At 39.7% G+C, this 25,267-nt stretch overlaps 6 protein-coding genes across 6 annotated transcripts in view; 5 read left to right on the top strand and 1 right to left on the bottom strand.

Annotated features, from left to right (window-relative positions):
* The window catches only part of LOC103475284 (olfactory receptor 52K1-like), a 58,653-nt gene that overhangs the window by 29,807 nt on the left and 3,579 nt on the right, over positions 1-25,267 (bottom strand). The gene's annotated exons all lie outside the window — the stretch shown is intronic.
* LOC145554659 (olfactory receptor 11A1-like) lies at positions 975-2,547 on the top strand. The gene has a single exon (XM_081614842.1). It carries the CDS (start codon positions 1,249-1,251, stop codon positions 2,173-2,175), a length of 927 nt encoding a protein of 308 aa, XP_081470968.1. The 5' UTR covers positions 975-1,248; the 3' UTR covers positions 2,176-2,547.
* Positions 3,582-6,437, top strand: LOC103475282 (olfactory receptor 11A1-like). Its single transcript, XM_008426780.2, has one exon. The coding sequence runs from the start codon at positions 3,845-3,847 to the stop codon at positions 4,784-4,786; it is 942 nt and encodes a 313-aa protein (XP_008425002.2). The 5' UTR covers positions 3,582-3,844; the 3' UTR covers positions 4,787-6,437.
* LOC103475315 (olfactory receptor 52K1-like) lies at positions 13,188-14,208 on the top strand. The gene has a single exon (XM_081614705.1). It carries the CDS (start codon positions 13,267-13,269, stop codon positions 14,206-14,208), a length of 942 nt encoding a protein of 313 aa, XP_081470831.1. The 5' UTR covers positions 13,188-13,266.
* Positions 15,839-17,574, top strand: LOC145554641 (olfactory receptor 52N2-like). Its single transcript, XM_081614819.1, has one exon. The coding sequence runs from the start codon at positions 16,272-16,274 to the stop codon at positions 17,205-17,207; it is 936 nt and encodes a 311-aa protein (XP_081470945.1). The 5' UTR covers positions 15,839-16,271; the 3' UTR covers positions 17,208-17,574.
* Positions 20,174-22,100, top strand: LOC103475285 (olfactory receptor 52N2-like). The gene has a single exon (XM_081614800.1). It carries the CDS (start codon positions 21,157-21,159, stop codon positions 22,084-22,086), a length of 930 nt encoding a protein of 309 aa, XP_081470926.1. The 5' UTR covers positions 20,174-21,156; the 3' UTR covers positions 22,087-22,100.

Genomic DNA, 25,267 nt, shown 5'->3' with positions numbered 1-25,267 from the left:
AGAACCTCTACATCTCCTTGTTCTCTGTTAATCTCTCCAAGATTTTGACTTGAGATCTTCTCAGATACTGTTCCTGAGCTTTCTCGAGGATTTCTTTATGATACCTACTATATTACCCTTTGCTTTTGAGTGGCTTAAAGGCTGACTGCGCCTTTATCAGGCTGTATGCCCGAATGGTCTGAAGACAAACGGATACACCTGAACCAATGGAATTCAACAGAGAACATCTGCATCTCCCTATACTCCCCAAGGAGTTTGATGATTGCCCACTGTGTGGATCTTCCTCCAGACACAAGTGAAACTCTCTTTGCTTCCTAAGGTGTTTCAGGATAAACCTAACCTGTAACTCTCTGTGCTGGACTTCCTGCAGTAACTTAACTATCCACAGTGCTGCTGGTCATCTTCTCCAAAGCCATTATTCAGTCTGTCCTGTGTTTGGTCCAGGATCAGTTCAGAGGATGAACTGATTCTGTGTCTAGCTTTTGGTCCCTGACGGTTCAGAGCCAAACAGACTATGCACTTCCCTTTGGGATTTGAAGGTGACCATCCTAAGCAATCAACCTTTTTATTATGTTATTGTTGTTACCCTTCCAAGATATACCCCAACACTCCACCAATAGCACCCCTCAACCCAATAAGGTACAGTAAATAGTATGGATGTGATGGACAGATGGATGTATTAATATTCTTATTACTTTCATTATTAGTGAAGTACTATGAACAATACTAATATTACTCGTGGTTGTGTTTACGTGATGGCAGGAAATGCAGTACGACAACCTCCCTGATGGGTCACCTGGCTACATTTCAAAATAAATTTTATTTATTTCTTTCCTAAACTTTCTGAACTTAAACAAACTTCTGTTAATGATGTCCCACTGCAGCTGTGGGTGTAACAAAATAAAACACCACAGACACACTCCCATTTTGGAGGAAGGGGAGAAGTCACCGGTGTTACCAAGAGGACTGTGGGAAGGAAGGTGTTGGTCTCTGTGCGTTAATGAATCTCCATTGTCCAAAGAACTTCAACTGGAAAAGATGCTGTAGATGTTGGCTCCTTTTTCCAGATACAATTGACTCAAACCTTCAACCTGACTACGACTGAATGACTGAAAATGCTCACAGATTGTTGTCAGTGTTATTACAGTGTCGAACATGTAGGATCGATGCTGCGGTTACATTCAGTTTATTTCACTAAAGAAAACTTTTAACATTAGAACCAAACTATTGAGAATGTGAAACATTATAATGACAAACTCTTCACAGGTTTTATTCTTCTTCCTGACTGCTTATATTGACTCTGGGGTTCTGGCGTATTTATACTTCACTGTTGTTTTATTTTTGTATATTTTAATCATTGTCTCCAACGTCCTGCTGATCGCGGTGATCTGTGTGAACCGGAGCTTACATGAACCCATGTACATGTTCCTCTGCAGCCTGTTTGTGAACGAACTGTACGGCAGCTCAGGCTTGTTTCCCTTCCTGCTGGTTCAGATCCTCTCTCATCTTCACTCAGTTGCTGCTCCGTTCTGCTTCCTTCAAATTTTTATTGTCCATACGTACGGAGCAATTGAATTTCTAAACCTAGCTGTCATGTCGTATGACCGGTACCTCGCCATCTGCTACCCCCTGCAGTACAACACCAGGATGACGCCTAAAAAGATAACTGTGCTGATCGCTGTGAGCTGGCTGTATCCGTTTGTTGTGGTTTCCTTCTCAATGTCTCTGATACCGGTGAAGCTGTGTAGGAACCAGATTAACAAAGTCTACTGTGACATGCACTCTCTGGTCAAACTGGCCTGTTCGGACACTGTCATGTCAAACATTTATGGACTTATTGCTACGTTCAGCACCATCTTCATCTCTTTGCTTCCAATCCTCTACAGCTACATCAAAATCCTTGCTGTGTGTTTCTCTGGGTCCAAACAGACCCGTCAGAAGGCTGTGAACACCTGCACACCTCACCTGGCCTCCATCTTGAACTTTTCCTGTGGTGGGAGTTTTGAGGTTTCCCAGAGCAGATTTGATATGAGTTTTCTGCCAAATGTTCTGCGGATTTTTCTGTCGCTTTACTTCCTGACTGCCCAGCCTCTTTTTAACCCGCTGATGTACGGCCTGAAGATGTCAAAAATCAGAAATATTTGTAAAAGTCTAATTATGAATGCAATACACTGACATAAATGCACCGAATTAAAAATCTTCAAAAATTAAATAATTTAGAAATAATTACAATGTTTTACTGGCTGAAATTGAATTTTAAAGCAAATTAGGTCTATAATCAGACACTGATTTGTTTTTAAGCAGCTTTCTGTTTGAGAGGATAACATTTTAAAAAACTCATCTTTACTCTAATTTATTTCAGTAAAGTGTTTTACCAACACAAATACACTGAAGAAGGTATTTTTGAATGTATCCAGATGAACTTGTTTATTTTGACGCCTCATGTTACTGAAAATTTTCCAACTTCAGAAAAGCTTCACTTCACATTTTCGAGAATTATACATTTTTAAATAAATTTTAATGTCTATCATGTATTGAATTAAAGTGGAGAAATGAAAATAAAGTAAGATCTTCCTGGAGAAACATGACTGTTGCCTCTAAATTTTATATTTCAACCACTATGTGTTTTTTCTGTGTTTTACAGAGTCCTCTCAGTAACTGATTGGGGGATTTATTATTTATAACCCAATAATATGGACATAATTTACCAAATATCAATGATTTATTCCTTGACTAGACCTGTCTGACAGTCTGTTACAGTGTCAACATGGACAGTGGCGGATTAGACCATTAAATCTAAATTTAATACTGATGAATTCACAAAATCACACCTCAACTCTTAGTCAATCTTTAAGCGATAACTAACATAAAATAACCGATACTAACAACTGTATTTGCCTCGTGTGTTAGTTTGAGCGCATTAGATTGATTTGTTTTGAATGCAGTATTATGTTAGTATAAATGAGTCAACTCCTTTTAATTATCTAAACTTTTATGCTCCTGAAAGTACTTGGTGCAGAGAAGGAGTAAAAATCATTTTTCCTTCAGATTTATTCTTTAATCTGAGCCCTAGTATTAGCTACAGCTGTTCTGAATGTTTTACCTTAGTCATCCAAACTGTAAAACACTAAACCTTACTCTAATATTTTTAGATCAGGTCTAAGATTTACTCTCTGAGTTTTAATTAAATCCTGGTAAAGTAATCATAGTGGGGGATTTTAACATCGTTATAGCCTAATTTTTTTTATGCTATCCTGTTCTAAATGGTGTTATTGTAAGAATCCACAGACCTACCCACTCCTGTCATCATGTTAACATATGACACAGCTATGAAGAAATAGCAGTACTTTCCCATGATACTGTAATGGCTGACAATTTTCAATACACCTTGAGTTTATTTCAGCAGAACCATAATGCTGTATAATACTGATATAACTTAGTTTTGTTGTATTTTCTGCTGTTCCAAAACTTCCCAACCTTCAGTTAATGAAGTCCCATTGGACATGAGGGTGTCTTAAAAACGTCATAGAGGAGACACCACTCCGTTTAGGAGGGAGGGACACTGATGATGTTCCCACGCTGGCTGTGAGGAGGAAGGTGTCTCCTGTGTTTGGGTGAATGTCCAGTGTCCTGAGATGATGTTTGAGATGTTGGTTCCAATCTCCAGTTACTGTTGACTCAAACCTTCAGCCTGATCAGGACTGAGTGATGAAAATCCTCTCAGATTGTTGTCAGTATTATTACACTGTGTCCAGCATGCAGGATGGAGTTTGTGGTTAAATTCAGTTTTGTTGGTGAAATTCTTTAACTAGAGGAAGTTTTTTCATGCTCTAACTGAAATGTCATGATGGTCAACTCTTCACAGGTTTTATTCTTCTTCCTGACTGCTTATATTGACTCTGGGGTTCTGGCGTATTTATACTTCACTGTGGTTTTGCTTTTGTATATTTTAATCATTGTCTCCAACATCCTGCTGATCGCGGTGATCTGTGTGAACCGGAGCTTACATGAACCCATGTACATGTTCCTCTGCAGCCTGTTTGTGAACGAACTGTACGGCAGCTCAGGCTTGTTTCCCTTCCTGCTGGTTCAGATCCTCTCTCATCTTCACTCAGTTGCTGCTCCGTTCTGCTTCCTTCAGGTTTTTATTGTCCATTCGTACGGGGCTGTTGAATTTCTAAACCTAGCGGTCATGTCGTATGACCGGTACCTCGCCATCTGCTACCCCCTGCAGTACAACACCAGGATGACGCCAACTAAGATCGCAGCGCTCATCGCTGTGAGCTGGCTGTATCCGTTTGTGGCGATGTCCTTCATGGTGTCTCTGATACCGGTGAAGCTGTGTAGGAACCAGATTAACAAAGTCTACTGTGACATGCACTCTCTGGTCAAACTGGCCTGTTCGGACGCGGCATTAACCAACATTTATGGACTTATTGCTACGTTCAGCACCATCTTCATCTCTTTGCTCCTGATCCTCTACAGCTACATCAAGATCCTTGCTGTGTGTTTCTCTGGGTCCAAACAGACCCGTCAGAAGGCTGTGAACACCTGCACACCTCACCTGGCCTCCATCTTGAACTTCACCTGTGCTGGAAGTTTTGAGATTTCCCAGAGCAGATTTGATATGAGTTTTCTGCCAAATGTTCTGCGGATTTTTCTGTCGCTTTACTTCCTGACTGCCCAGCCTCTTTTTAACCCGCTGATGTACGGCCTGAAGATGTCAAAAATCAGAAATATTTGTAAAAGTCTAATTATGAATTCTGAATATTTTAAAAAAGCATAATACATAATAAAAGTAATGTTTTTAGAGCCTGATGTTGACATTTATATCAAATCCAAGATTTTATTGGTTCCATAAATATGGCTTCCAGAGGATTCATAAAACATCTTTAAAAAGATTTATTTTAACCGTAGTTTTTTTCTCTAACAGGTCTTAAGCATAAAAAGACAGAGGAAAGTATTTTAGAGAGAAAGTCAGAAGAAAATCTGATCATTTTAACATAATGTAAAACCAACTCAAGGTTGTTTTTAGTTTTTATAAAAGCTGCATCTATAACTTTTAAATTAAATCCAATGTCTATCAAAATGGTGCAACAGTGGAGAAAAATATGAGAATAAAGAATTTTCTTCCTAGATAAATGTTTCATCTGGCTGCTTTCCAACATCTTTAGATCAACCATAATGTTTTTGTTTTTTTTTGCAGATTCTTCTCAGAAAGTTATAGTAGAGAAATTTATTGTTTATAATTTGCATATAGTTCACCAAATTAATCAACATGACATGTCCTGGTAAATAATTATGCATGAAGCTGTCAGGTAGCACAGTAAACATCGGTGGAAATGGTCGTTGTAGCATTTCATAACACACTGGTTCTGGGCTTGGGCCAAAGATTTACACTGAGGGAAACCAAAATGGAAGCTATGAATCCTGACTCTGCTTGTAGTTTACAGTTTTCGCTGAGGTAAAAACCAAACATCAGAAACTGTGTGCTGTGTGCGTCTTGTAGATTCGTCTACTTTCAACCCTGAGATCCCTTCAGAGCCGGTGCACAGATTTTTAATTTCCTTGTCGACCTGGTAAAAAAAAAAAAAACGTTCTTTGTTTAGTAAAGTCTGTGTAAATAGTGTAATCTTCATAGAGCTCGAACATTGACCTTTTGAAGGTGACACTGTGTACGACATGTTGGTCCCAAGGCCTGGCACCGTAACAAATTCTTCTGCATGATAAACTGTCCCAGAAGTTACGGCGATAAATGATAATGTAGTTTTGACACAAAGTCAAGGAATATAATGGTAATAAGGGCATTACGCAAGAATACGTTCTCAAAGATCAATAAATCTTAATTTCTAATGAACATTTACCACCAAATTAGTAAACAAAATAACAGAAACAGCAAATCAAATGAATTATGAAGTTTCTGTAAACAAATCTGTCCTTAAAAAAAGGTTTAGTGGAGACCAAAGCACCAGACTGAAGATGTTCATCATCTGGTTTTTAGCATAAAGAGAGAAAAGAGAAAAACGATAAATCATGCAAATAGAAATTATTAAGGTTGTTTTAAGTTATCATGCCAATAATTGATTTACTGATTATTGCAACAGACATATTGGTCACCTTTAAACTGCTGATATGAGGATGTTTCAGGAAAGATGTTCTGTGCATAAAAACAGAGGGTCTCCGTTCATTCCAGGCCCTAATTGCATCATACGGTTTATTGCACAGATCTGGATGAATCTTAGCTGAATCATAAGAGAGTTCCCAAAGAAATATGAACAGTTCAGATCACACAACTACTGCGTCTGGTTTTTGTTGTCACACAGGACCAGTCGATATGGAAAAACCTCCAGTTGAAGGTTCTGTTAACCCAAAACTCTCAGAAACAGGACACTATGAAACTCAGTATTTACTGTGTTCTGGTAAAAAAAACATCCCAATAGTCGTCCCACATCTGCTTTTTCTTCAGACATAGACTTCCTGTCTCTAATAGGAGTGAACTCATGATGAACTTATATTAGTCTCAAAGCCTGTCGGATCACAGAATGGGGTCAGTGGGATGTTGAGGCACTTAGTGCAGAGAGGTGGCCATCTTTCATCAGTCAGTGACCACAGACCTCCAGCACTCTTGTGCTGTTGAGATTAGCCAAGAGCAAAGCAAGAACAGCTTCATGGATTTGGTTTTCACTGTGAGCAGCTGAAACTTTTCTCTTGTTTGTTGTGAATCTTTGGGGCGATGGTGGTGATGGTGGCAGGAGTTCGTCCTGTAGCATTAGGGTTGGTAGTTCAAGCTCCGGTCTTTGTTGTGTCCTTGGGTAAAACGCATCGCCGACGCACTGGCAGGTGGTCAGAAGGGCCGATGGCGCCGGTGCCTCTGTCTGACTGCCTCCGGGCAGCACTGGCTACAATCCAGCAGCTATCAGCATGGTAATGTGTGCATGAATGGGAATGACTGATTTTATTGTAAATCGTTTTAGTTTCCCAAAAAGCAGATATACACATCTAATTTCATTTCATTTTCAAAGCCAAACTATCAATCTGACATCGCTGAGTTTTCATTGTCCATACAATTGCGCAATTTGACATTTAAAAAATAAATTTGCTTAAAGGAAACAAAAAATTCTTTTAAAAAATTCTCGTGTTTCGATTAAAAAATGTTGCCCCTTTGATGAGGCTGTATCAGAATTGGATTATTTCACAAAACTGCAATGGAAACTTTTTCCTTATCACACGAGTCCCATAAACAACAACTGGATGATTCCGCTGGCGCAAACAACGAAGAAGACGACGACAGGAAGTAGTTAGAGGATGATGATGCAATATGATTTTAAATAACTTGTCGCGTGAACAAATGTGCTTATGTTTGATTTTAATTGGGTTTCTTATTTAATGGAAACACCGCAATTGCAAACTTTTGTTTTTTCAACACGTAAAACAGACATTTATTAAGGAAATTCAGCTGAGAAGAGAAACTCCGCTGTCATTAGTCGAGTTGTCAGCTAAACTCTGATGACACTTTTAAGATTCTATAATGAAAGGTTTTTATCATGCTGCTTTTATTAGACAATCTTCTCTTCCTCTTTTTGGCTAAAAATTCAAAAAGTGAAGATACAGAAAGAAGGATTTTAAATATGCCAGATTAACATGAATCTTTGGGGTAAATTACCTAAAATGATTTGAGACTTTAGGAAAGTTAAGTTTCCAGTTTGATAGAAACCTAATGACTGATTGTCTATTTCAACTGGCAGACGTAAAGGTGACTGAAAAGAATCTTCAGATGATGTTGCTAAAACTAAATGAATTTAAAAGTTATATGGTGAGTTGCATCACCATATAATAAAGTTTGTCCTTGTTTTGCCATCCTTCCTCGGTTAAGCACAGCGGAGAATAAACACCCAACGCAGCAACTGGGAGCTGACTGGTGGTTACCATGGCAACAGCAGAGCATCCTCTCCTGGTTTCTCCCACTGCTGGCTGTACTAATTGTCCTGCGTCCTAATGTCCACACAGAGACGCCCTCTGGGCCCAGTGTTGTGCTCCAAATGGTGAAACTGGGGCTCTCCGCAGGGGCTCATTACCGATGCGACACAGTTAGCATGATGTAACCGCACAGATGACCTCCAGCAGTGACCTTGACAGCACCCTGCAGCTCAGAGTGGTTTCATCTGTTACTGAGGTTTAATGACCTAGAAAAAGAAAGTAATGGATGCAATCTGAAAAGGTCGAACAGAGCGGGCCTTCCACAAATAAACCTCACACTGCTACTCTGAACTTCAGCTGCCATTTTATTTAAAAATTATTTTACTTGTACAGTCATGGCCAAAAGTTTTTGAGAATGATTCAAATGTTAATTTTAACAAAGTCTACTGCTTCAGTTTTTATAATGGCAATATGCATATACTCCAGAATGTTATAAAGAGTGATCAGCTTAACAGCAATTAATTGCAAAGTCAATATTTGCCTAGAAAATGAACTTTATCCCCCAAAACACATTTCAACTTCATTGCAGCCTTAAAAGGACCAGCTAACATCGTTTCAGTGATTGCTCCATTAACACAGGTGTGGGTGTTGATGAGGACAGGGCTGCAGATCAATCTGTCATGGTTAAGTAAGAATGACACCACTGGACACTTTAAAAAGAGGCTGGTGCTTGGCATCATTGTTTCTCTTCTGGGAACCATGGTTATCTCTAAAGAAACACGTGCAGTCATCATTGCACTGCACAAAAATGGTCTAACAGGGAAGAGTATCGCAGCTAGAAAGATTGCGCCTCAGTCAACAATCTATCGCATCATCAAGAACTTCAAGGAGAGAGGTTCCATTGTTGCCAAAAAGGCTCCAGGGCGCCCAAGAAAGACCAGCAAGCGCCAGGACCGTCTCTTAAAAAGTGTTTCAGCTGCAGGATCGGGCTACCAGCAGTGCAGAGCTTGCTCAGGAATGGCAGCAGGCAGGTGTGAGTGCATCTGCACGCACTGTGAGGCGGAGACTCTTGGAGCAAGGCCTGGTCTCAAGGAGGGCAGCAAAAAAGCCACTTCTCTCCAGGAAAAACATCAGGGACAGACTGATATTCTGCAAAAGGTACAGGGAGTGGACTGCTGAGGACTGGGGTAAAGTCATTTTCTCTGATGAATCCCCTTTCCGATTGTTTGGGACATCTGGAAAACACCTTGTTGGGAGAAGACGAGGTGAGCGCTACCACCAGTCTTGTCTCATGCCAACTGTAAAACATCCTGAAACCATTCATGTTGTTTCTCAGCCAAGGGAGTCGGCTCTCTCACAGTCTGGCCTAAAAACACAGCCATGAATAAAGAATGGTACCAGAATGTCCTCAGAGCAACTTCTCCCAACCGTCCAAGAGAAGTTTGGTGATGAACAAAGCCTTTTCCAGCATGATGGAGCACCTTGCCATAAAGCAAAGGTGATAACTAACTGGCTCAGAGAACAAAACAGATTTTGGGTCCATGGCCTGGAAACTCCCCAGATCTTAATCCCATTGAAAACTTGTGGTCAATCATCAAGAGACGGGTGGACAAACAAAAACCTAGGAATTCTGACAAAATGCAGGCATTGATTGTGCAAGAATGGACGGCTATCAGTCAGGATTTGGTCCAGAAGTTGATTGAGAGCATGCCAGGGAGAACTGCAGAGGTCCTGAAGAAGAGGGGTCAACACTGCAAATATTGACTTGCTGCATTAACTCATTCTGTCAATAAAAGCTTTTATTACTCATAATATGATTGCAATTGTATTTCTGTATGTGATGAAAACATCTGACATACACACATGAAAACCAGAGGGCAGCAGATCATGTGAAAATATAATATTTGTGTCATTCTCAAAACTTTTGGCCATGATTGTAGGTTATTTTTTGGACACCTCTTTTGAATTTTGAAAGGATTTTACCGTTACTTGATAGCAACTTTTGATGACTGTACCTCTGCAACATGACTACAGTTCCCATAATGCTTTTCAGCACAGGATGTCTGGACTGTGCATGTTCCAGGGCTTCCAGTAAAGCATGTTATGATCTTACAGTATGTGGTATCCAGCATCCTCGTTATGCAGTACAGGCCTCTGGGTTTGGGTGGGATCATGGTATGGGCTTGTCTCGTGGTAAAGCTCATTTCCTTTTTATCTACACTACTGTGTTATAAGCATTTGACAGTGGGGTTACTAAACTTCATAACTTCTTATTCATGCTGCCAGTACTTTGGCAGAAAATAGCAGGACCTCTGATCAGGTCTCAGGGAAAGTTGTTCCTCTTTGCATCTTCACCGTTTTCTGGTCCCATCAACTCTCTGCTGGTTACATCTGGATGCTTCTGCTACTGGACACCTTTAGACTGATCTCTGTTCCAACTAACCCCTCAATCCAGCGACCTTCTGGTCATAGTACACACAGAGTTTCTGCATTTGGGCCCCATTCCTGCCTCTGAGTTGGTCCAAAGACTCCAGGACCTTCTACAGGCTCCTGCCGTGGCTGTATGAACTCTCAGCAACCCTCAAAGTAGCATTTGCTTCCCAACACATTCCTTCTGTTATGTAGGTTTCAAAGGCATTTGGGGATATCTGCTTAGATTGGGAATTCTCAAAAAACACCAACAAACTTGGATGTAGGCATAAAGTGGGAAAGTCCACCTTGACAGAGGTGGACTTCCCCACTGTGACATGAAGGGATTGTTGGAACATCCAACCAGCTCTGACGGACTCGCTACTGTTAGTCTGCTGCTATGCAGCTCCGGTGTGTTAATGGGTGAATGACTGAATGTAGCATAAAGTCCTTTGGAGTTCTCCGGACTAGATAAAGAACTATAAAAGAGCATGCCATTCCTACTTTTCGTTAGCATACCAAGTACTCCAATGTCACTTCTTCAGAAGAGAACAACCGTCCACAATGAGCCTGGTTCTGCTTCTGCTGGAGATTTTTTCCTGTTAAAGAGGAGTTTCTCCTCTCCACTGTCAGTAGATGCTTGCCCACGAATGGCTTAAATAATAAATTGAACATGACTGTGTTATGTAAATTGTAGCATCAGTCGGACTGGGTGTGTGACCAGATTGAATTGACTTTTCATTTTAAAATGCCCTGAGATGATGTTGTGAATTTACACTATAGAAATAAAGTAACTTGAATCAAACACCAAATTAAAAGTTACATATTTGTGGGCTTTTGTTCTACAGTTAGGTACAAATATTGACCAGTTTTAAAAAACATAAATTTGTTGATCAATATGCATCTTTAATCACGCAATGTTTGGTGCAATCAACAGATTGAAACATTCCTTGTTTTTTTGTTTTGTTTTGTCTGGTTTATATCTGATAAGAAGAGTCTGGCATCAACAAACATCCTGCTTTGATCTGGTTGTATTTGTTTCAAACATCCACGATGCTTTCATTTTACACTGTGTATTTTGTCAACAGTGACATATGGACGTTTTTAATCCATTTTTTATACTTTAGGATCCAGTGAAGCCTTTGCTGTTTAGCGTCTCGGTTTTGTTGCTCAGCGCTTTGTCTCCGTCGGGAGTTGGACCTCCAGCAGAATCAGAGTATAAAGCTGCAGCATCAGAGGTTTTTACAGTAAGAGATATTTTCACTTTCCAGCTGTCCTGTATCCTGTACTGTAGGATCCAATCTGTGGTTTCAGCTTTGATCTGTTGGGTTTTAATGATGCTGATGAGCTTTTCCAAACAGTCAAAGGATCTTATTGTAGTGGAATATTCTCCACCTGCTCCTCAAACTATTGTGTGCATTTAGTATTAATGTGGATTCCTTTGAACTTTAAATATAGTAAATATTTCACGTTACTGACTTGTTTCTTCTAAAAACTTCACATTGTTTAGTAAGTATTGATGCTCAGCTCTGCAGGTTTCCAGATATAATATTCGTCTAAAATCTGAGCTTCTCGTTCCTCTCATGATTGTAGATCTTACATGATAATCTCTCTGCTTTGCTCCGTTTTCTGATCAGTTTCTGCGTTTGACACAAAACCAACAGGGCTGAAGGTGAAGATTCAGGCTTCTCAGTTTTAGTGACAAGTTTGAACCGATGGTAGACAGTAGTCAGAAAAACAACAAATAATGACCTTTTTCCACGATGTCAGTTTATTTAATAACTCAGTTGTGGTTTCTATCTGACTTTCTCTTTGTTTGGTGCTCAGGGTTTATGGCTCATGTTTGCTTTCCTGTGTTGCTTCTGTTTAAAAAGGTTTGCAGACATTTGTTTCTCCACCGCCCCATGAAGGTCCAACCACAGCATTTCTTTAAGATTGAAGTCTGAACTTGATCTTAAACACAATGAATCTTTTCTTTTTTCAGCCATTCTGCCATAGATCTGGTCTGTGTTCGGGATCGTCGCTCTGTTGATGACCCAGTTTGGGACAAGCTTCAGCTGTGGGACTGATACACAAACACTTGACCCTACAATACTTTGGTTTAAAGTTTAAATTGAGGGCAGCGGGGCATCCTGGAGCTTTGGCTGCAAACAGTGGTCACAGGGTGAGGAGGTCTCAGTCCTTTGAATTAAATGTGTTGGAGCGGTGTCCAAGAATCGATGGACACCAACCCTTGAGGCCGTTGAGGGACACTGCTCTGCATGTTTGAGATGTTTCTCTGCTTCACACACCTGACTTAAATGAATGGTTCATTAACAGATTGTTGCAGAAGTTAGAGAGGGAATGGCCCTTAAAGATGGGCTCCGTTCTGCATCTTCTGTCATTTATGGGTCGTATTGTCTGCTGATTGACTGTCAGTCCAAATTTCGTGTTTTTAACTTCAGCATAATTCATGTTGCTATGTGCAACATGACAGATTGACAGATTTTCAGCCTTGCACAGATTTTGTGTGCCCCACTGGTATCTTCCAGTTTTGGACTATAAAGCTTTTGTTTTGCCTTTAACCCTCCCTGTCTTAGCGAGACGCTCAGGCAAAGCGCAGCAGATGTCACAATCAAACAACGAGAAAGTTATGGGTATGTCCTGTCAGTTTGTCAGTTCCCATCTTTGAAAAAGCGTACGCAGGGTCAGTGCAACCCTGCCAGGACTGCGCACAGAGTAAAAAAAATTCACACAGAGTCCACTGGACCCACTCTTGGGACTGCAGGAGGGTTTAAAAATGATGTGAAGTTTTGTGATGTGAAGACTTGGCATGAAAGTCAACTAAAAACAAAAGTATATTGATATGTTCATAGTATTCATGAGACTGAAAGAAACTAATGTTTCTGTCTTTGTTTTCAGGCATCAAGGCTGTAACAGGCAGGATTAAGTAAAAAGAAGATGCAGAACGTCTCTTCACAGCAGCACTTTATCCTGAACGGTTTTGCAGAACTGGGCGACCTGAGGCCGGTCCTCTTCGTCCCGTTCCTCCTCATGTTCATCGTGGCTCTGCTGGCCAACTCCCTGCTGGTTTATGTCGTCGTTTCTCAGAGGAGCCTTCATCAGCCTATGAGCATCCTCATCGCCGGCATGGCTTGTGTTGATCTCTGCCTCCCGGTGTTCTTTGTTCCCAACATGTTGCTCAGCTTCCTGTTTGACTGGAAGGGGATCTCTCTGATTGGCTGCCTGGTTCAGATGCACTTTATTCACTTCTTTGGAGCGTTTCAGTCCACCGTCCTGGTGTGGATGGCTCTGGATCGATACTTTGCTATTTGTACGCCACTTCACTACCATGAACTGATGGCGCTACAGAGATTCCTGAAGTTTATCGTCCCGCTGGTTGTCAGAAACATGCTCCTCATCTCTGTGTTTGTGAGTTTGGCAGGAAAGCTGTCGTTCTGCAGGAATGTGATGAACCACTGTTTCTGTGAGCACATGGCCTTGGTGGAGCTGGCCTGTGGATCCACTGCCATCAACAACCTTGTAGGTCTGATTACAGTCTTCCTCATCCCTGTGTTTGACTTCTTATTTATCGCTGCATCTTACATTCTGATAATCAGCACCATGTTGAGGTCCAGCAGCACCAGCGTCAAAGCATTACACACCTGCATCACTCACGCAATGGTGATCACGGTTAGCTTAGCCGTGGCTCTCATTGCTTTACTCTCATATCGGATTAAGAATGAACTTCCTGCAGGCGTCCGAGTTTTCTTCAGCACCATGTACATGTTGTTCCCGAGCTGCTTCAACCCGATCATCTACGGCATCAGAACCACTGAGATCAGGCAGCACATTCTGAACACACTGACGCACTGGAAACGATTGGTCCAAATTGAACCTTAGTGTTCCTAAATACTCAAATAAAGATGCTGCTGTTGAATTTAAAAACACGTTGATGGGAGACGGAAGGCATAAATATTTCAAACACTAACATCACTACAGATCGTTATTCTTTGGTTCAAGCTGGGATTAGTGGTTAGCATTATGTGGTTATATATTAAACCAAGTGGTTCAATTCAATTAAAAAATACTTTATCGATCCCAAAGAGAAGCTACATGTTGTAACTGATGGCTGTGAGCAGAAAGGGCCTCCTGTAGCAGTCTGTATTTCAGCGGCTCTGAATAAGCCTCCAAGAGACACTCTGTTGTTGCATCACAGTCTGATGAAGAGCATAATCAGGGTAGTGCATAACCTTCTATGTATGTTAGAATATTTATTTTCTTCCTTATTTTGTAACTTACTCCAGTCCTAGTTCAGCTCCTCTGTGTCTATTATTCACATTTCACCCAAAAATAATCAAATAATCAATCATGTTGGGTAAAATATTCCAGACGGTCATGCCAAGGCCACCATCTGTTAAGTTCAACCCTGCAGCGATCGCAGGGACGGGCGAGCAAACCTCCTATGAGCTGCCCCCGAGTGACTCAGGAAAGGAAACGTGCTCAAACTTTTCTTTAAACTGTTGGAGCAACTGAACATATAAAAGGTCTGAGTCAGTGGGAGTCTGGTTTCACAGCCAGGTAAAGGAGGTATGAGCAGACGTTCAGTAACAGGTGAAACTATCAAAGCTGAACTGCCAGCAGATTATCATTTAAATTCAAATCATTTCTGTTGTTCTAACTTTGGTCTCACTCCATTTGTTCTCCTTCACATCTTTCAGGGATTTGAGTCTAACACAGAAACATTTAATGATCTTTTTCAGTGTTTTAGCATGTGTGTGTTTTGAGATCAAAACTTCTCTTTTTAACAGGTTTGTCTGATGAGAAAATTCCTCTTCTGTGGTTGTTTCAACATGCATGTTTAAAATGTTGCTAATATGTTTTCTTTCAAAGTCACAATCTGAAGTCACTGATGTAGTTCAGGGGTCAGCAGGGAACCAGAACTTTATTCCTTTAAGCATACGTTTCTGATGTGCAAAATTAGTATTTGTGGTATTTTCAATTTACAATACAATTATGTTGGTAAGTTTAATTTGTTTGCAACTTGTTCAGCATTGAGCTGCTTTTCTTCTCAAGTTGGATGTCATATTAAAGAAGATGAAGGTGTTTTCCTGCTATCCTAAACTCTGAATGTTTTCAAAAGATAAAGAAGTAAAAACTTCCAATGAGAAAATGATTGATTACATTTCAAATCTTCAGGATCACTTTTCACTCTCCACTGTTTTTGTTTCAGTACAAAAAGAAGAAATGTGAGAAACTGTCGGTGCAGAAAGTTTATTTAACAAATACTTATTGTTGTGAGGTATTTTAATGACAATACAAGTTTATATAGATGCAAAGACACTTATCTAACAAGTTAAATAAAATACATGTTGTAAATAACTCATAACCTAGCCTAAAAATCTTCAGGTAAAAATCAAACATAATTATCTAGAGAAAACCTTCTACAAATCAAGTGATGGGTTTTGCTCCATCAGTGATAAAATATCACAAAACATAATTATGACTTCTAAAAAATGTCCAAATTAATTTTTCATGAAACCAAAGTATTTTAAATACATGTTAATATCTCTTTTTTTTTCCTATGGAATATGGAGAGTTTCACAGTTGGCTTAGATTGAGGTTTTCTTGTATTTGTTGTGCTGTTTATGCTGAGGGGTTTTCTACAGTTCATTGCATTTATTTGATTCAGGTGTGTTGGCTGCATCTAAATGTTGCAGAGTAGTTTTCAAGGACGCTAATGACAGGACAACAGGCCATGAACAGAAATCTGTCAGTGCGATAGTTTCCAACTGCAACTTAAAAACCAAAACTTTAGGATGAGGCAGCATGTCTTCAACATCAGAAGTAAATCAACTGCTTTCATTTATGTATGGTTGGTTGGCTGGAAATGAATATTGACCTGTTGTTTCTTTGTTTTCAGGCTGACCCTGAAGCTCTGGACCAGGACGGTTTGGTAGAAGACGATGATGGAACCATTGAAGGGAAACATTTCTTCACATGAATACTTCCTCTTCAGTGGCTTCAGTGAGCTTGGAGCTCTGAAATCCTTCATTTCTATCCCCTTCCTGATTCTGTTCTTTGTGTCTCTGTTTGCCAACTCCCTGCTGATCTATGTGGTCATTTCACAGAGGAGCCTCCACTCCCCGATGTACATCCTCATCGCCTGCTTGTCATTTGTTGATATGTGCCTGCCACTGATTCTCATCCCCAACCTGTTGCTGGACGTCTTGTTCAACGCGAGTGGGATCTCTCTGAGCGGCTGCCTGGTTCAGATGTTTTTGATTCACATGTTAGGAGCTTGTCAGTCGGCTCTTCTGGTCTGGATGGCTTTGGATCGATACTTTGCCATCTGCAGGCCCCTTTCCTACCATGACCACATGTCTTTACCTGGATTCCTCAGGTTTATCATCCCTGTTCTCATCAGGGATGTGATCATGGTGTCAGCGGTTGTGATTCTGGCAGGTAAAGTGTTGTACTGCTTCAGGAATGTGATAAACCACTGTGTCTGTGAACACATGGCCTTGGTGGAGTTGGGCTGTGGCAGCACAGCCATCAACAGTCTGGTTGGGTTATTAGGAGTTTTTGTGGTCACTGTAGTTGATTTCTTGTGCATCACCGCTTCATATATAATCATATTCCGCTCTGTGCTGCGTTCAGGTAAATCCAGTGCTAAAGCTCTGCACACCTGCTTCACTCACATCATCGTCATCATCATTAGTTTGACCTTGGTGCTCACAGCTTTCCTGTCGTATCGGATGAACAGTCTCCCAAACGCTGGTCGTGTTTTTGTCAGCATCATGTACCTGTTCCTTCCCAGCTGTATAAACCCGATCATCTACGGAGTCAGAACCACTGAGATTCGACAAAGTATCCTCAAAGTGCTGTCTTCTCATCGGTAGGTAAGAACTGTGAAACATTTTTTAAAACTAAAAAATGAATTTTAGTAAAGTACTTTTTCAGTCATCCTACTACATCTCAAAATGAGAGGATCCGGTTTGGTGGCCTTAGGATCGCATCTCTGCTTTTTGCAGATGATGCGGTCTTATGTGGGCTTCACTGCAGCGGTTTGCAGCCAAGTGTGAAGCTGATTAGGATCAGTGCCTCCAAATCCGAGGCCATGAGCTTGAGCCAGAAAAGGGTAGAGTGCCTTCTGCGGGTCTGACACTTCGAAGAGCCTCTGACACGGGGGACGATGCAAGGAATTGAACTGAACTTGGACTACAAAATTGCTACAAAATAAAAAGCATGGTGGATTCCTAAAACTGATTAGCAGGAAGTCATGACCTTGTTTAGCAGTTACACAGCAAATGCTGTGATGAGACAATAAAACATTACAGACAATAGAGAAGAATGAACAGATAAAGATATCTATGCAGCAGCGAAAGAATAAATCTACAGTTTGCATTCCTAGACCCACAAAATATAGTTAACGGCTAGAAAGATTGGATTTTGAATGATGTTCCCTTTAAGTGAAAAATCTACAGGAAGCACCAATTTCTTTTATTTGACTAATTGTTGGAATAACCAATAGAATACTTGATTACTACAATGTGGAGTCTAACACCATTTTAAAGCTAATGCTAAAAACATCAAGCTAGCAGACTAACCCATAGAAATGCATTAGAGTGGCATCAACAACAAACTGACCAATTCCAGCCAATATTTTATTATACCACAGAACCAAACGGCTTCTAAAGGCATCAGTCGTCGACACTACATATTGTCACATGATTAACTTAAGAGTGCCTTTAGCGTGGAATATTCCACAAATTTCACAAAGTGCTGAGAAGACAGAAGGAGTAGTTCGACACAGAGGAACATCATTTTTTAACTCACCCCTGAATGGAGGGGACACCGGTAACCGCCTTGGCACCAACATCAGGAGCTACAATGGGAAGCCAAGCTAGGCTTTGTGTTTTCTACAATGATAATGAAGTTCATCATGAGCCCACCATTTAGTCTTCTGATCCCGGCTGGAATCAGATGGCACCTGACTCCAGCCGGGCTTTAAGCCTCATGAAGCCGATCTTTATTGGACATTTAGTGTCCGTGTTAATGGAGCTAATAAATGTCCAGAAAGGAACCAGCTGACTCGTCTCCTTAATCAAAACCGGCACAAAGCTCAAATTTTAATAGGGCAGGGAAACCCCAACACCGACCCACAACCACCAGAGACATTTACAGTAAATGGCATAGAGAGCTGAGCCAGTGGATGTCTTTGCTAGCTTTGATCATTTTCTAAATGAAAACCTAAAATATTATGTGGCCCAAAAACGTTTCACTCGATCAAACAAGTCAGAGTTGTAAGGAAGTGGTTGTTTTCACTCTGTATGATGAGTGAAGATGAAGAGTACAACAGGAGTGTGTCACATTTTAGGTAAACCCCATTTGAGATATCGGTACAAGTTTTACCAAGACTGTAACTGTGTTAAAATCTCCAATCTTATCGGATTTTTTATCATTCAGACAAGAAGTCTGAGAACTAATCCAGAGTGCCATAAGATTGATCAAAACTGGAAAAACAAGAATGGAGGACATTTGAAGATGCAGTTAGATAAAATTGATGCATAAATGATCTTTCATCTTTATTGGCTCTGAATGAAAGGTCAATAAAATGTTACGTTTTGTGTTGTTTCCTATCCCAGCTTTTACGTCTCAGGTTGTAAAAGTTCAGAGGTTTGCTCTAACTTTTCTCTAACCAATAGCAGAGCATGACAGAAGATATAAAAGTGCTGAGTCAGAGGGATTTTGTTCTCACAGCTGGATGAAGGAAAGATGCCCAGTCAGCAGAGACGGTCGCTACCAAACTCCAAACAGGTGAAACATTCAGATGTCAGTGGATCAAACGTTAACTTCCAGTTTAACCATTTCTGATGTTTTATCTTTATTTATTCTCCTTCGTTTCTCTCAGGCACTCGAGTCTAATACAGAAACGTTTTTCTGTTTTCAGCATTTTTGTTGATGTGATCCAAACTTGAGAAAACTTTTGGTCTTCTGAAGGTTTGATTTATAAATTCCTCTTTTTCAGTTTAACTGATATTTTTATTTTTAAGTGCTGCCACAAAGTTTAGTTTCTTTTCTTTGGAGTTTTGAAATTTGTAAAGTTTGGAGTCCAGCAGGAAACCGGAACATTAACACAGTATATGAGTTATTTTAGATTTTAATAGCTTACAACCCGGTTATGTTGCAGAGTTTGATCTGTTGTTTACCTGCTCAGCCTTTAGCTGCTTTTCTCCTTTTTTTTTAAATCCACGTAAAAACATATGAGAATACAAAAAGGGGTGAAATCTTTTCTTGTATTTTTGTTTTTCACTTTTTGAGGACTTTATTAAAATGTAAGGATTACATTAAACTGGAGATTTACGTTCTTCCGAGCGTTCAGTGTGTGAACAGTTGATCAATGTGGGGAGTCGGTTACAGCCGTCAGCCTTCAGGCCGAAACATGATTTTTTACAGAGTATTTTACAGAAACAGGAGTTTATCTTAGCACACATTTAATAAGTAAAATAAGATTTAAAGACAAAGTCACTGTGAAATGTTATTGTGGACATAGATAAAAATTTGTGAAACTTGTAAGATGAATAAAACTACAAGTGTCAAATGCCAAAGAAAATGATGTAAAATCTAATTATTTCTGTGAAGGTGAAAAGTTTTATTATTGAGATGTAAAACCCATGAAATGTTTTGTGCCTATATACCTGACTAACCCCACTAAAAGAAGAATTTAATAACCCAAAACTCTGTCATGTTTCCTCTAAGATGGCATTAATTTCTCCTGAGACTAAGGTGTTTTAAATGTTTGTCTTAATAGTTTCTTTTTATCTGGAAATATCAATTAGTGCATCACAGGCGAGGTTAGCAACAGAGTCTGTGTGCTGTTCCAAATGTTTATATTATCATTATTATCATTATTATTATTATTAAATTAGCTGTTAATAATTCCAAAACGATTTTCTTTTTTCTTGAGAAAAGAAAAGGTGTGAAAGTGTTCAGATGATAAATTCTTTTTGCTGCTAGAATAATAAGTTAGTTTATAGTAAAATGTGACTTTTCATCCATCTTTAAAAGCATCTGTGGATTTTCTGTTCACGAAGATGAAACTGCCTGAAATTTAATGATTAAGTTCATCAAAGTGTTCACTTTATACACTTTAATCTTCATCCTGCCTGATTTTGCTCTGAGGCGGTTAAAGGCCTTCAGATAAAGGAAGATGTGAGCAGAGTGCTGAAAAGCTTGGTGCGAAAATCACATCTCCACAAATCCATCATGTCTGCCCGTTCTCTTTACAAACTCAAGTTTCAGGTCAGAAATTTTTATCCAAACCTTGAAATAAATGCATGAACTTGTAATTCTTGCCCAGAATGGTGAACCATGTTTCTAGACAGAGGCGAGACTCAAACATCCAGCTGGGTGTCGGTGCTCTCCCCTGTGAAACGTGTCCCCTGACAGATGAAGGAGTGATCTTTGTGGTAGGGAATCCTTCAGCGGCTCAGATTACTTCACCTTTTTAACATTTCTGAATGTTTTCTTCGTCAGGCCGCCATCTGGAGTTTGTCCTGTTGGGAGCCTTTAATGCCCAGGTGGGGAATGATAAAGTTACCTGGAGAAAACAACAAGGTGAACCTCCGTAATTTTAATCTGAAGGAATGGGTGGAGGCCGTGAAGAAGGACCTTTGGTTGCTGAACCACTCAGTACCCTGGAAATGAAAAGCAGTTTCCATAGATGCTGTTTGGTTAAATGGATGATGGGTGGATTGATGGATGGGCATTGAGAAATGAATATTGACCTGGTTCTTTGTTTTCAGGCTGACCCTGAAGCTCTGGACCAGGACGGTTTGGTAGAAGACGATGATGGAACCATTGAAGGAAAACATTTCTTCACATGAATACTTCCTCTTCAGTGGCTTCAGTGAGCTTGGAGCTCTGAAATCCTTCATTTCTATCCCCTTCCTGATTCTGTTCTTTGTGTCTCTGTTTGCCAACTCCCTGCTGATCTATGTGGTCATTTCACAGAGGAGCCTCCACTCCCCGATGTACATCCTCATCGCCTGCATGTCATTTGTTGATATGTGCCTGCCACTGATTCTCATCCCCAACCTGTTGCTGAATATCTTGTTCAACGCGAGTGGAATCTCTCTGAGCGGCTGCCTGGTTCAGATGTTTTTGATTCACATGTTAGGAGCTTGTCAGTCGGCTCTTCTGGTCTGGATGGCGTTGGATCGATACTTTGCCATCTGCAGGCCCCTTTCCTACCAGGATCACATGTCTTTACCTGGATTCCTCAGGTTTATCATCCCTGTTATGATCAAGGATGTGATCATGGTGTCACTGGTCACAATTCTAGCAGGTAAAGTGTTGTACTGCTTCAGGAACGTGATAAACCACTGCTTCTGTGAACACATGGCCTTGGTGGAGTTGGGCTGTGGCAGCACAGCCATCAACAGTCTGGTTGGGTTATTAGGAGTCTTTGTGGTCCCTATTGTTGATTTCTTGTGCGTCACCGCTTCATATATAATCATATTCCGCTCTGTGCTGCGTTCAGGTAAATCCAGTGCTAAAGCTCTGCACACCTGCTTCACTCACATCATCGTCATCAGTTTGACCTTCTTACTCACGGCTTACTTGGCGTATCGGATGAACAGTCTCCCAAACGCTGGCCGTCTCTTTGTCAGCACCATGTACATGTTCCTTCCCAGCTGTATAAACCCGATCATCTACGGAGTCAGAACCACTGAGATTCGACAAAATGTCCTCAAAGTGCTGTTTTCTTATCGGTAGGTAAAAACTGTGAATTATTTTTTTAATACTAAGAAAATTTTCTACAAATGTCAATAAAGTACTTTTACAGTCATTCTGTCGTACATGTACTGCTTCATTCGGGATCATTGTTTGGTTTACGACCCAAACTAGACCAAGTTTCAGCCGTCAGACCAATTCCCTCCCTCTGATAAAGAAGTCACATTCCACTCAGTTTTTTGTCCTATAGCCACAAAACAGATCAAATCTCCAGTCTTAGTTGAAATCAAGTTTTGTTCTGATATCCGTATCACCATAATTGGCCATCATGGTGTGCACAAACTACGAATTTGGGAAGTCCTGACCAAACGTTTTACATCAGTAGGACTAGATAAACCCGCCGGGAGACCAAACCCTACTACCAGCCCACAGGTGACCTTCCTAGACGACATCATGATGCACCCAGGTGCTCAAAGATGGCGACTGTGCATCAGTGTGTTAGGGAACAGTCTGTTGAATGGATGGTTTGGTGATTTCTCCAGTATTTATCCACAGATGGTCCATAAGCATGTGTGAGGACAAATGTGCATCAAGACAGCAATTCTTACCAAGCCAGCAGAAATTCTTGACTATATATGTAGTAAACAAATTATAAGTAAATTGTATTATTTACTTGGATTCGACTCATTTCCTTACATTAAAATGAACATTCACAATCAGATCAACATACGTTGCAGAATCTCTAATCAAATATTGTAAACAAACCACAATAAAAATTTTAGCGCAAGTTTGCAACATGGTTCATGAAACAATTGAGTCTTGTCCTTAAAGTGAAGTCCTGCATAGAACTATGAAACCTAGAGCAAGGTAGATGTCAGTTTTACCATAAAACAATCAACAAATGATCCATTTCTGATTATGTGAAAGTTTGTAAGTTGGTAGAAACCTTTGACCTGCAGATCAGGATATCTCATCATGAAATCATCAAAGCCTCTGTCCAGAACAAACTACAGACTTTAACTGCTAAAGACAGCTGGAGTTCAGATTGGTCCAATCCAGTGACAGATTTTGGTCTACTCTCCTTTGCAGAGTTGTGTTATTCAGTTGCATTTAAGGGTTTTTGAGCATGATTTGCCTGTTTAGGGTTATGCCACATCATCTCAATCAGATTAACATCAGGACTTTTCACGTTAATCTACAGAACCTTAATTTTTCTGCTTTTAGGCACTCAGAATTAAAAGTTTGAAGGAAGTTGCAGAGTTTATGTTGTTTTTTTCTCATTTCCCTTCCCAGCATTTACACTTTTGGAGTTGTAATAGTTCGGCGATGAGCTCTATTTTGTCTTCAGCCAATGGCAGCGGGCCAGAAGGTATAAAAGTGCTGACTCAGAGGAAGTAGTTTCTCACAGCTGGGTGAAGAAGAGATGTTTAGTCTGCAGAGACGTTCAGTAGCACACGTCCAACAACAGGTGAAGCATTTACAACATTATGTTAACTTCTAATTTAACCACTAGATCATTTCTGTTCTCACTCAGGTTTTAACTTGTGTGTCACTTTATCTTTCAGGGACTTTAGTGTCCGATACAAAATCACTATTTCTTCCTGTGTTTTCAGCATATTTGTTGATGTGAAGTCAAACCCGAGGAAATAACTTCTGCTTTTTCTAAGGTTTGTCTGACAAAATGGTCACTAAAGTTCTACTGATTTCTCTAAAGTTCTGCTAAAAGGTTTATATCAAATGTCTTTTGAGGTTGAAATCTGAAATCACTGGAGTTTTGAGTTAAGCAGGGAACTGAGTTTAGATTTTATTTTAGTTTTTAACTGTTGTTCAGTTTTTATTTATTTGAAACCAGCTCAACCTTTGTCTGCTTTTCTTCAAGATCATAAACTCAAGTGAAAGCAGAAGATGATGCAAAGTCATTTTTCTTTATTTTTAACTTATTATAAAAGGTAACAAAGAGAAAAATTCCAATGAGAAAATATTGAATAGATCCCAAATTTGTTTCTTTTTCAACAACTTTTCTTGTTTCAGTGAAACAGGTGAACTAAGTGTGAGGAGATGGAGGTTGGGGAGTTACTTAAAGCAGCTTTCCATCACAATCGCTTCATTTTGCCAAGAATTTTACAGCAAGAAGGAGTTTTTCTTGGCATAAACTCACATATTTAATAAATCACGCTGAAATGTTGTCAATATAAGTCATGCAAATTCTGAAATGTCCAAGATAAAATTATGGATATAAAATTCCAAAAATATAATTTAAATCTTTCAGACATCCGTTTCTGTTAAAATAAAAATGAAAGATTTTGTTACTGAGATAAAAAAAAATCTGTGATGAAGCAAATGAAACATTTTTTTCCTCCATTTCTGACCAAAAAAAGCTTTTTTTTCCTGCAAAGTTAATTTCTCATGAGACTGAAGTATTTTAAATGTTTTTATTAATAGATATATCTATTGATTTAGTTTTTTAAAACGTTGCAGATTTACAGCTGTTATTTATCTCCTTGCAGATTTCTTTAGTTTCTTGCTTTTCCAGGCACTGCACCAGATTTTAGCAATAGGTAATCCACCAGTTATTGATAAATTTGTTCAGAACATGAATAGTTCTTTGCTCTCAACTCCAAGAATAAAATGTTTTATAGTTTTATTTTATATGTGTATTTAAAGCCATTTGTGAATGTCCTGCACAGAAAGATGAAACCGTCTGGAATTTAAGGATTATATTTATCAAAGTGTTTTCTTCTTTTCTGTAATCTTTGTCCTGTCTGATTTCGCTCTGCGGCTGTTAAAGGCCTTTACATAAAAGGAAGCTGTGAGCAAGGTGCAGAAAAGTTTGGCACAAAGAAACTAAGATATCAAAATATAAATTGATTTTGAAGTGTAATCGTGCTCCTGGTGAGAATGAAATGCATTTGGAGAGAAACTAATGTTACAAAAAGCTTTCGGTTTGTCCTCCAAGCAGCGTAAGCCTCAACTGTAGAGGAAGGTCTAGATAACCTAAACCAGCATAACTACAAGCTTTAATAAAAAATGAAACAGGTTTTAATCTTAAAAGTAGACGGGGTGTCTGCCTCACTGAACAGGAGTTTAAAAGATCTGCCTCCTGTTTTACGTTTAGAGCCTCCAGGAACCAGCAGTGATCCTGTTTTATGAAATAAGAAAGGTTCAGTTAGGAACATCTGGACCAATCAGATCTCTCATGTATTGTACAGATTGATTATTAACA

The sequence above is a fragment of the Poecilia reticulata genome, chromosome 13, assembly GCF_904066995.2.
Source record: "Poecilia reticulata chromosome 13, P_reticulata-male-v2, whole genome shotgun sequence".
Classification (NCBI taxonomy): domain Eukaryota; kingdom Metazoa; phylum Chordata; class Actinopteri; order Cyprinodontiformes; family Poeciliidae; genus Poecilia; species Poecilia reticulata.
The sequence above is the reverse complement of the archived record's forward strand: the minus strand, read 5'-3'. Positions and strand labels throughout refer to the sequence as shown.